The 12685-nt window shown below is 39.7% G+C and overlaps 1 protein-coding gene across 1 annotated transcript in view; it reads right to left on the reverse strand.

Moving 5' to 3' along the window:
• Positions 1-12685, reverse strand: part of LOC145350212 (low-density lipoprotein receptor-related protein 1-like) — a 1564930-nt gene that overhangs the window by 239685 nt on the left and 1312560 nt on the right. Inside the window, exons 52-53 of the mRNA XM_080199274.1 lie at positions 6976-7104; positions 5055-5177 (exon numbers count right to left, since the gene is read on the reverse strand). Coding sequence (XP_080055400.1) covers positions 5055-5177; positions 6976-7104 — 252 coding nt within the window. The remainder of the gene's footprint in view (positions 1-5054; positions 5178-6975; positions 7105-12685) is intronic.

A 12685-nucleotide genomic window follows, 5' to 3' on the forward strand; every position in this document is an offset into this window, starting at 1 on the left:
ACATGCTTATCCAGGTTCCCTTTACACACATCTGTAATATTTGTCTCAACCATCCACTCCACTCTCTGGATGAAGATGTTTTTCCTGAATTTTTTATTGGATTTATTAATGATTAATTATCAGCCATGATTGAATGGTGGAGCAGACTCGATGGGCTGCATGGTCTAATTCTGGTCCTACATCTTATGAACTTATAATTTCTAATTTTGCATTCACCCACAAGAGGAAACCTTTTCTCTATGCAAACACTTCATAATCTTAACAACCATCTCTTTTCTGGAACCACAGGCTTTGAAGGCTTTGCTGATTAATATATTCTCTCCATGCTAGAATCACTCTGGTGAATAACTTTTCTCACATCCTTTTCATAATTATGAAGATAGAAATGCACAAAATACTCTGAGGTCCAAGCCTTACCAAAGTTTAACAGAAATTTAACATGCATTCTCTGCTCTTTAATTTCATTCCTACAGAAATGAACTACCTATACCCATACTTTTGATTATTTATATATCTGTATAGCGTAACCTTTTGCTCCTCTGCTCCATAACATTCTCATTACCCAAGCAATATGTGACCATCAGCTAGTTACATTCTTATTCTGCAAAGTTATCAATGTCTTCTCATGTTCTGTTGCAATCTTCCTTTGGGTTACTTATACTCACAATTTTTTGCTGGCTGGAAATTCTTCAATTACTAGGTGATTAAGGATTACTAGGTTTACAAGATTTTGAATGGCATGGACAGAGTGGATAGTCAGATGCTTTTCCCTAGGTTAGAAAAGTCAAATATTGGAGGATATAGGTTTAAAGACACGAGGGGAAAAGTTTAGAGGAGATGTGTGAGGCAAGTTTTTGTTTACACAGAGGGTGGTGAACGTCTGGAACACACTGCCCAGGGAGGTGGTGGGAGCAGGTATGACAGTGGCATTAAGGGGCAACTACATGAATAGGATGGGAATAGAAGGATACAGACTCTGTAAGTGCATGTGGTTTTAGTTTAGGCAGACATCATGATTGGCGCAGGCTTGGAGGGCCACAGAGCCTATTCTTGTGCTGTACTGCCCTTTGTCCTTTGTACTTTTCTAATTCCTAAATCCAAATTATTCATGCAAATTGTGAATAACAATCAACCTCGCATCAATCCTTGTGGAACACTACTTCCCACTGTGTGCTAATCTGGTTAGCTACCCTCAACACCTATTTTTTGTTTTCTGTTCAGTAGCTGACTTTTCCATTTGTCCCCTGGCTCCACATGTTCTGACCTTAGTCATGAGTTTATTGTGTGCCATGTAATTGAAGTCCTTTTGAAAATCCAAATATGTTACATCTGCTGTGTTAGCCTTGTCCATTCTTTCTGTTACTCCTTCAAAAGATGAATAAGCTTGGACAAGCATGAAATCTGTGCTGACTATTCTTTGTCATATTTTTGGTTTCCAGGTGCTTTTCAATTTCAAATGCTTTTTGTGTCAGACAGAAGAATAGATTCCATCAAAAGGAATTCTAAAACTTTCTCCAGATTAAATATCCTTGAGTGCTATCTGAGGAGTTATTTGAAAAGTTCCCTGGGGTGAACATATACAAGCAGAGTCTTCACTCTGTAGAATAAGAAACACTTACAGGTAAGAAGAGGGCGTGTGGTAGTTTAAGAAGCCTGTAGACTGAACTGATCTCAAAGGGGAACATTACATTTGAAAGAATGCCAACTCTTCTGTGAGAGAAACTAATTTCATTTCTATACAATGCAAAATTATTAATTATTTGAGCAGGTCTGACAGCATCTGTGGAGAGAGAATAGGGCTAACAATTTGAGTGGAGTTTTACCAGCACTTACACCCGAGTTTTACATGATCCCGCCCGAGGCCAACGGAGAATGCTGTTCTCCGAGTCTCGCCCGCCTCTGGAATCAGGCCTGGCGTGCCGGCAAAATTCCAGCTCTCAAGTTTGTATCACCCTTTGTCAGAGCAGAAGGCAATAGGAAATAGTATTAGATTTATACTGTGGGGGTGGGGGGGTGGGGGGGGCGAGGGAGCGGGGGGAGGGTGGAATTGACAAAGGTGTGATTGACAAACAGACAAAGGGAATGTAAATGGCAGTGTTCATGGCTAAGAAGGGTCACAAAGAGATCGGAACATGTCGGGCAGATGTAGCATGTATCTGCCACATGCCTCAGGTTGTCCTTTGACACTCTGCATCTTTGTTCTGCCATTTACACATTTCTCCTCATTATTAGAAAATGCTAGAAATTAGTAAGAGCGTTTGAATATACTTACATATAAAATTAACTTGAAACATGTGAAGGAGTGGGTTAGTTTTTTTTTAAGTTCACTGTGCTTTAAGTTCATTTTATTAGAAATTTCTTACGGTTTCAATGTCAAGGAAAGCAGGCTATCAAACTCATTAGTTTTCGATAAGTTTGGTTAGAGTAAAAAGCCATACTTAGAAGAGATAGCAAGTGGCAGGAAGGTTTGCCATTTCATCTTGTAAGCTGAAATGTATATGTCCAGTAGTAAGTGGGAACATCACATAGTCCATGTCATTAGCCTGAAAAGGAGGTACATCAGATGCTCTGAATGGCCACTTTTATGGATATTAGGAGATCGCATATGAGCAGACCGAGGCATAAATAACTTAAAAGCAAAATGAATAAAAACGTTTGGATGTTAGTGTGATGCTGGGAAGGGAGGATAGGACTACTCTGGAATGGACAGCTTGAAAAGTGAGAGGAACAAAATGGAATAAGAATATGGCCAGAATAGGTTTGTAGGTCCAAAAGAATAACAGCAGTTGATTGGCATCAAAAGGCAAGAGGTTTAACCCAAAGTTTAGGCAAGGAGCCTGATGCCCCAGAGGCTATTTTGAAATAAAATAAATCTTTATAGGGCTAAAAGGGCCCTTAATCTATCCAGGCATCACCCTTGAAAAAGGTGTGAAGTAGGTGAATTTTGGGAGGATTCTTTACATTACAGGGTGGAAAAGGTCACTGAGGAAAGACCTTGGACAAACATACCCAAGAGGTCCCAGGACTTGAAAAGACTTGAGTGCTAAGGAAAGAAGTGAAGAAGTAAAGAGCTGCTCTTGCATGTCAACTTTCTGCATATTTTGGACCAGAGCTTATTATACTTGTCACATCATATGCTCTTTCTGTACAACTAGTAATATTACTTCCAGTCTTAAATTCTTTGAAAACTCAACATCCTACTACATTAGTTGCACTTCAATTCTGATTGACAAAATAGTGATAATTCTCATTGACAAAATAGTGATAATTCTCAATTAGCTTCCCAAGTTTAACTCCGACTATCCATCAGAAAATAAAATTTTCTCAAACTCCACCTTCTTGGTGGCCCTCCAAAACCCTAGACTCCCTTGAAGATCAAATATCCGGATGGAATTCTCTCAAGTTCTGCTGGCATATTCAGTGGCTGACATGGTGAGAGAATATGGCAGGTGGTCTAGAAATTGGTTTCATGCTGGCATGAATTTATGGCAGAATCTTCCCCGGTGTCCATCATGGCAGGTTGGGTAAGTCTCATTTATAGCTCTTTAATGGGATGTAGGTGAAGACCCAACCTCCATGCAAGATTCTCCATGGTACAGGAAACACATTTGGGACAACGTAGCATGCAGGTGCAGGGACTCGCCTAAACAATACCTGGGGCTGCTTGTTGAGTTCAGATGGAGGCTGCCCACAACCCTTGACTCTGGAACACCACAGCAATGATTTGATTTTCATTTGATTTGACTTAATTTACTATTGCCACTTGTATTAGTATACAATGAAAAATATTGTTCCTTGCATGGTATACAGACAGAGAAGGAGACAGTGCAGAACGTAATGTTACAGTCATAGATAGAGTTTAGAGAAAGATGAATTTAGTGAAGGGTAGTGACACATTCAAAAGTTTGGCACAAGAAAGAAGCTGCTCTTGAATTGATAGTACCTGACCTCAGACATTTGTATCTTCTGTAGCATTGGGTCAGGAAAGAGAAGAAAGTATAGTACAGGAACAGGCCCTTAGGCCCTCCAATCCTGTGCCTATCATGATGCCCCAACTAATCTAAAACATAACCTTCTGCCCTTACTCAGACCATATGCCTCTATTCCTCCCTATTCATGTACCCATGCATCTGCAGGTGGACGCTTCAGGGTAGGTTTCCTGGAGGGACTCCATCTTCCAGCCTGAAAATAATCCAGGGGGTCCATTTTCATTCTCAGGAGGTCTATTTTCCAGTCTCAGAGTTCCAGGAAATCCATCTTCAGTTTCAGCCGGTCCACTTTTTGTGGGTCAGTGATGTTCGGCACCTTTACAATATGACACCAGGCAAAATTCTTTCAAAGATGTGCGGGTTAGGTTGATTGGCCATGCAAAAAATTCCCCCTTGGAGTCCTGAGATGCGTAGGTTAGAGGGATTAGTGGGTGAATATGTAGCGATATGGGGTTGGGGCCTGGGTGGGATTGTGGTTGGTGCAAACTCGATGGGCCAAATAGCCTATTTCTGCATTGTAGGGTTTCTCTGAAAACTGTGGACCACTCACCATACAGACCTATGTGAATACAGTGTGACACATGCGGGTGCATAATTGATGAAAATGGGGCTGGAAGATTTGACGTTTTTCCTGCCAGCTGTTGCAGTGGGAGAGACTCCTCGTTTCTGCCCCACTTCAGTCTCTAAATGGGAGAATTCCACCCTCTGTCTAAATCAGCTTGAATATATTCAATGACCCAGCCTCCACTGCTTCAAAGAATAACAACCTTCCAGGAGAAGAAATTTCTCCATTTTAAATGGGAAACCCCTTAGTTTCAAACTATGCGTTTCTGGTTCTAGATTCCCCACGAGGGAAAACATCCTCTCCACATCTACCCTGTCAAGATCTAAACCACAATCATTTCTGTTTTATTTCAGATATACAGCAGCAACAGTTCTTTGCTCTTGTAGGTGGTTATAACTCCTGATTATATTATCTCACAGGGCTATATTAGCATTAGTGAAAAAGAAAATCAAATTTAGAGTACCACCAAAGATTCAATATTAGGAATATTTTATACATACCACAGTCTGGAGGTTCATCAGATCCATCTCCACAATCATCATCATGGTCACATACAAAATATTGTGAAACACACAATTTGTTCTGACACATAAAAGCTTTGTTGTCGCATGTGCTATTGTGTGCTAGAATAAGGAGAAACAAGATATGAAATGAAAGTAGATAAGTGCATGTAAAGGTTATTATACAAGTTGAAACTATTCCATTTGGCTCCATTACTGTAGTCAGAGCATTTCTTTTCAAACATAAATGCAAACAATTCTATCACAAAATAAATTGCATGTGCACCAATGCTGCATCAAAATATATTAAATTACGAATGTAATTATAATATCATCCCAACAAATTGAGAAGGATGAAATTGTTCCATGAAGTAAAATCATCCAAAAAGCAAATCATTATTCTCAGTTTTGGTTTAATGGTAGAACAGCTGCCTCTGAGTCTGAAGTTAATTGCAGTGAAACATCAGTTCAGGAATTGAATCCACTTCTAAGTTTCAGTTCTGTGCTGCAACTCAGGAAGGCAGCTTCTTAAGGGCAATTAGGGATGGGCAACAAATATTCGACTTGCCAGTAACTATACATCTCATGAAAGAATTTTAATAAAATTAGGAAATAAATACAGCATTGTTGGGGGTATTATTTTATAGTTGAGACCTTAAGTCGATGCCCCTGACCTTCTGCCAAGCATTTTTGTTGTAACTTAAGTAGCACTCCAGTCCAGAAACTGTTGAGGAAATTCTGCCCTCATGGGTGGCACAGTGGAGGTGGGTGGCACAGCAGTTCCCACTGCTGCCTCTCAGTGCCAGGGAACTGTGTTTGATTCCAGTCTTGTGTGACTGTCTGTGTGGAGTTTATATGTTCTCCCCCTGTCTGCGTGGGTTTCTTTCAGGTGCTCCAGTTTACTCCCACAGTCCAAAGATTTGCAGGTTAGGGGGGTTGGCCATACTAAATTGTCCCTTAGTGTCCAAAGATGAGAATGTCAGGTGGATTTGTCACGGTAAATACATGGGTTTATGGGGATAGGTCAGGGTGGATGAGCCTGGGTAAGATGTTCTTTTAGAGAGTCGTTGGGGAATCGATGGGCCAAATGGCCCCCTCCTGCATTACAAACATTCTATGATTTTGGTACAATGTACTTATTTGAGACTGTAATGTTTATGGACTTTGTCATTTCATAATATCCATCCAATAACAAATTAAATAACTATTAAATAACAATGTTTAACAGCATTTTATCATAGATGTACTAATGAAGAAATAATGTTAGCTGACAAATTTCTGTGACAGATTTAATTGGCAGTTTCTCTCCACTGTGTTAGGTTTGTAAAACTTTAAATATAAACATATAATTTTGGCTGAGGTAACGTAAGAGAGCTGAAATGTCAGCTACAGTAAAAGGATCAAGTAAATCTTAGATAAGGGAGATTTAAAACTTTCAATCTGGGTTGTAAATTTGATGTGTAGATCAACCATGTCTTAAATACCACTTAAATTTTATTTCCAATGGTTTGTTGTATTTTTTAAACCCCCAATATATGTTTATTGCCTGAGCAATAAGGTTTAAATTTACCCCATGTAGTTCTCCACCCCGAATCTTTAGTCTGTCACTGAAATAAAAGGACAAAACATATATCTGATACATGTAATTAACATTCTTTACATAGTTTCCAGATTTATTATTTCCCAGTATTATTCATGCAGTAGAACTGAACGGAACTAAATCACAAGCTGCTATTATATATGCCAGACAGATGAACAAATTAACCATTTGCAGCAGGTCTGTCATAGCTCACTCACTCAATCTTTCTGAATGATGCAGACAATGCAATTTTCACTATTCATTTGCCAGAAAACATTGGTCCTACTGTATAATTGTTGTGAAAGTAGTGTGCCTTAGGCAATTGTTTCCAGCGCTACTTACTGCAGCCAGCTGTGGAGAGTTCATCGCTTCCATCTGGGCAATCCTTATCACCATCACAAAGCCAATGTTTTGGGAGACAGACATGAGAGTTGGGACATTGGAACAGATCAGGAGCACAAGTGACTGAACCTGTGGCAGTGAAATAAACTATCAATGGCAAGTTCATGGATTTAGTTAAAGTTAAAGATAGTGCGTAAAAGTGGACTCTCAATACACTAGGTTTAGGCTTTGGTTTCTGGTTGAGAATTTAAAAAGTAGTTGTGAGCCACTGTGATAGACTCATCATCAATCATTGCTGATACTCAAGATCTTCCTTCGGTCATAAGTGTATTGAAATTTGCAAACTGGAAAAAATAATGTGCCGAAGAGTACCGAGACTTCTTGGATGCTGGTGTACAAAAAATCATACAGAATTACACTAGAATTCTGGGTGGCAGGGGGTTAGGTGCAAATAAAATATATGGCATTTCATCAAATGGAGTAAATCCTATCTAAAGGATATGGCAACATGTCACATAAATATCTCCTATAGATTGCAAAGGAAATAGGTAGATAGTTCACTCATTTGAAATGAGTATTGGGTTGTTAGTCTTGTTGGTGGTTCCCCAAAGTTAAGTCCTGGGGGTAGAAATGAAGGGAAGCAGGTAACTGATACTATAGAGTTGGGGAAGATTAAGAATTCTGAACAGAAGGCCTAGCTCCTGATAATCTCTGAGGTATCAAATTTGTCAGGTAGGGCCTAAAATAGTTATCAGCTCCCTCATTTACAATGCATAGTTTACCTAAGGCATTTCCAGCAGCATCTTTTTTTAAAAAAACTCATTAATGGGCTTTGAGCATCGCTGACTGGGCAAGCATTTATTGCCCATCCTTAATTGCCTTTGAACTGAGTGGCTCACCAGATCATTTTGGAGGTCTGAGACAATCACATTGCTGTGAATCTGAAGTCACAGCTAGACCAGACCAAGCCAGACCAGATAAGGATGGCAGCTTTCCCTTCGTAAAGGCCATTAGTCAACGAGAAGGATTTTTACGATATTCAAGAATGGTTTCACAGTCATCTTTAGGTGTTTCAATTCCTGATTATTATCTGGAATTCAAAGTTCACCATCTGCTGTGGTGGGTTTCAAACCCAGGTCCCCAGAATATTACCCAGGGTCCCTGGATTACTAGTCCAGTGACAATACCACTGTGCAACTGCCTCTCCTAATCTGAAAATTTATCCAATCTATTATGAGGTCACATCTTCTTGATATTTTGGGTCATTGGGTCCTGAATTTGGTCCTTGTTTTGGCTGTTCTATGCCTGTAAAATGGGCACAACTATTCTACCTTGAAGTCTTTTCAACCACAGGATTGTCGATGTTACTGCAATATTCTAAATTGAACATGCAGTTATGATTTTTTTTGCCAACTATCTGAAGCAAACCACAAAAGTAGTTGTTAGGTTACACTGCCCCTTTATCTTTGAAAATTAAATTTTTCAGCTTCAACTGGAAATATTGCGATTTGAACTGAGACAGTGCAAACTGCTTAAAATGCATGGCCACATTCCAAGATGAAGTTGAGTAAACCAACAAATCATCCTCAGGGGAGTATGAAGATAGTGACATTTCCTATAATTCAGAGACCCATCACAACTTGTGCTTGTCCAAGGAATTAAAATGCAAAGTGCTGGACATAGAAACAATGTCTGTCACAGACACACCCAAAAACTGAGGGCTGTTGTCTCCACTCCCTCACCCCACCTCGCTCTTTTGGAATAAACTAGTTGCCCAGTCTGAGAAGCCAACTCTACCAAGAACCTAACAGCGAACGGATATCTTGTAATAATTGCATTATCGTCTACATCTGACCACGTCCAAGAAACCGGCTAACCTAAATCAGCCAGAGCATTTAAAACCTACACCTCAAGGAAAATTGAAGGACACTAAACCATGTCTTCTTACTTCTGATACATGTACTTATGTGTGTGTGTGTGTGTGTGTGTGTGCATGCATGTCTGTGTATGTGCTTGCGTGTATGTGCTTGCATGTCTGTGCATGTATGTGTGTATGTATCTATGTATGTGTTTGGGCCTGAGTGACTGCAGGAGGGCCGAATGTTTGATATTGTATTTTTCTTATTTTTTTCTCAGGTTTAGTAGTTAATAAATCTGTTCAGTCTTTGACTTAAAAAGAACTTGTCTGATTGGTTCCTTATTATTCACAGCTGAAATAGTAGAATATATTGGGACTTGGAAAAGGCACATCTCTGTGAGAATGAAACTTAAAACATTTGTTAGAATCAGACAAGGAGTTTGAATAGAGAAGCCAGTTCAGTCCTTCTCACTGGTCATAACAGGATATTTTAGATTAATAGATAAAATGCACCATTAAAAAAAGCTTCTCCTTCCTGTACCCTTTGACTATTAATAATGGTGGAGAGTAATTCCTTCCTGTCAAATAAAGTAACCAATTCTCACGTCCAAAATCAAGTGAGGTACATGCCGGGTAGCTGATCCATTATTTCCCATTTTGCACCCAACGGCCAGAATCTTACCAATATTCATGCCAGCGGGATTTTCCCATCCCACTGCAGTAAACAGAGATTTGGCTGGCCATCAAATTCTCCAACCTCACAGCATCGTGAACGGGCTGTAAGAGCGCATCCAAGGTATTTGCATGGTGATCTTGTATGATACTACTTTAAATTAAACTGTGGGGAGAGGGCAATGGGATACAGATTCCAACTAATAAGAGGTAACTTTAGAACTGATATCAGGAGGTTCTTCACACGAAGCGTAATCAACACTTTAAATTGAATCGTCACTGATGGAACACAATGGGGGAATGTCAGATTCTACTGAATGGCTAGGTTATGATGGACCAGATGAATTTTCACAACTGTTGATATCTTGTAGAAAACAGAAATGGACACCTTTTTGATAGCACAGATGGAAGTAGAGTTGAAGAGACAAGAGTTTCTTACCCCCGTACAGATCAATCAGACAACATCATTGCTACATTTAAACATCAGATGGCATTTGATCAAAACAGCTTAAACCTGCAACACCTTGTTTTTCTTTCTCTTAACCTTTGTTGTTATTCTGAAAAAAAAACTCCAGGTTATCTAGTTGCCCCTCATAACTAACATCAATGTTTCTGGATTCATTTTTTCATGAGCCTGTTCCTGAGCTGTAATTGGGGCCAACGGGGAGCACACTCCCCCATTGTGTTCCATCAGTGACCTATTAAACAATTCAATTTAAAGTGTTGATTGCTCTTCATGTGAAGAACCTCCTGATATCAGTTCTAAAGTTACCTCTTATTAGTTAGAATATGTGTCCCATTGCCCTCTTCCCACAGTTTAATTGAAAGTAGTATCATACAAGATCACCTTACCTGTTCCTGTGCTGTAATTTTCTTTAAAACTGATAGAGGGATATGGTCCCTGCAAGGATAGGGGGTTTTAGTTCAGATGGGCAGCATGGTCAGTGCAGGCTTGAAGGCCCGAAGGACTTGTTCCTGTGCTGTAATTTTTTTTGTTCTTTTAGGGCAGCACAGCGGTTAGCACTGCTACCTCACAGCGCCAGGCACCCAGGTTCAATCATGGCCTTGGGTGACTGTGGAGTTTGCATATTCTCCCTGGGTCTGCATGAGTTTTTCTTCAGGTGCTCCAGTCTCCTCCCACGCTCCAAAAATGTATGGGTTAGGTTGATTGGACATGCTAAATTGCCCCTTAGTTTTAGAGGGACTGGCAGGATAAATACATGGGGTTAAGGAGTTAGGACCTGCGTGGGATTGTTGTCGGTGCAGGTTTGGTGGGCCGAACGGCCTCCTTCTGCGCTGTAGGGATTCTATGATTCCATGATCTTATCACTGCTGCATTCCCTCTGTGGCCTTGACATCTTGCTGTACGCATTTACTGTGCAAAACTGACACATTATGTTTTAGTGATTTTGCAACTTGTGCAGAATGTTTTTCTTAGGAAGTGGCAGCAATAGCTCAGCATGTTTCCTCCAAGGGATGCTTAAGCGTTTGTTGTACCTCTTCTTTGTTGTACCTTAATCAATTTATTCCCATACCACTGGTATTTGATGTGGTGCCCAGATGACATCCTTTGTTGAAAAGCAGATCCACTGAGGTCTCAACCCTAAAATAACTCATGTAGTATCACACTCAGTGCCCAACCTGATTCAAATCTTGTTTTTCCTGCTTTTACTTTGTTACTGTGTTTCCTTATTCAAATCATTAAATGTTTATTGTGACATGCCTGCGTAGGCTTGTGCTTGTTTCTGCTAAATGTGGCAGTCTGTGCTATCTAAATTGCCGAGTATCTGCAGACCATGTGATTAATCTTGAGCAGTGAAGAGAAAAGAGAGGATATTAGAAGTACAGAAGCACAACTATCCATTTAACTTTGACATAGGAGAGATGTGAATTAGAGCAATGGGACTTGATAACATACCTATTTGCCACCTCAGATGGCAGCTTTGATACTCTTACTGGCTCTTCATTTTGAGGCTAAGGTTAGTGTATGTAATATCGTTGCAGTACAGGATGGTTCCCTCTTAAGTACCTAAACTGTCTGGATAATTGATGTTTTGCATGGATTAAGTGCATTAGGTCCTTAAGTAAAAAAATCTACCTACAGCAATTTAGTTTGGGTCAGCAAACAGGCAGCGTAGATTGGATTTTTGGCCATTATCATACATTTTCCACTGTTGTTCAGCACAACAACATCCTTGCTGATATATCTGTGGTGATGCATTGTAATTTGGCACACAGATGTTCATTGTTTTCGAATGAAGTGAGAAGCACCATTTTCAACTTCTGATCAATACATGTTCTTCATTTCCATATCTGACCTTTACAGTTAATGATGTGGCATTGCTACCTCACACCACCAGGGGCCCAGGTTGGATTCCTGGCTTGGGTCACTGTCTGTGTGGAGTCTGCACATTGTCTGTGTGGGTTTCCTCCGGGTGCTATAGTTTCCTCCCACAGTCTGAGAGGTAAGTTGGTCAGATGCATTGGCCATTCTAAATTCTTCCTCGGTGCTGGAGGATGGCAACTAGGGGATTTTCATAGTAACTTCACTGCAGTGTTGGTGGACATCTACTTTTGACATTAATAAATAAATGTCAAAAATCTTAAATTTGCAGTAACATTGAAGCTTTCGATGCTCTTTAGCGAAATTTGCTGACAATCTCCATCATGATCTACGCAATGGGCTTAGCTGAATTGTTATTTATTACTACCTTGTTTGGTCCCATTGTATCAGATTGTCTTCCCTACTGTATCAACAACTTCTATTATCTGTACTTTCAGTCAATAAGTTGGGCTGCCCATGTTTATTCTTGTCCATTCATTATCCATATGATTTAAATAGTTGTTATGTGAAGAAACATCACAGTCAGCATGATATGTTGGCCAGTTTATGTTGATGTTATGGTTCAAATTTGTGTTGCATGAAATTGACTGCAAGAAATTGTGTCAATAACCATAAAACATTCTTAACTGTTGGGTTATCAACCTACTATTGAGGTTAAAAAAAATCCTCTCCATTACTAAAGGAACATATGATTAGATTGTTATTTTTGACAAAACAGAATTTTAATTTCAATGGTGACTATTGTAGCTGAAGTGACATGCTAGTAACATTTTTATTTGTGAGCTTATGAAAGTCTGCTGTTGCATCTTTTTATCTTGGCTGCATTTATTTGTGAA

Source organism: Carcharhinus amblyrhynchos, chromosome 11 (genome assembly GCF_965287045.1).
Source record: "Carcharhinus amblyrhynchos chromosome 11, sCarAmb.v2.hapA, whole genome shotgun sequence".
Taxonomy (NCBI): Eukaryota; Metazoa; Chordata; class Chondrichthyes; order Carcharhiniformes; family Carcharhinidae; genus Carcharhinus; species Carcharhinus amblyrhynchos.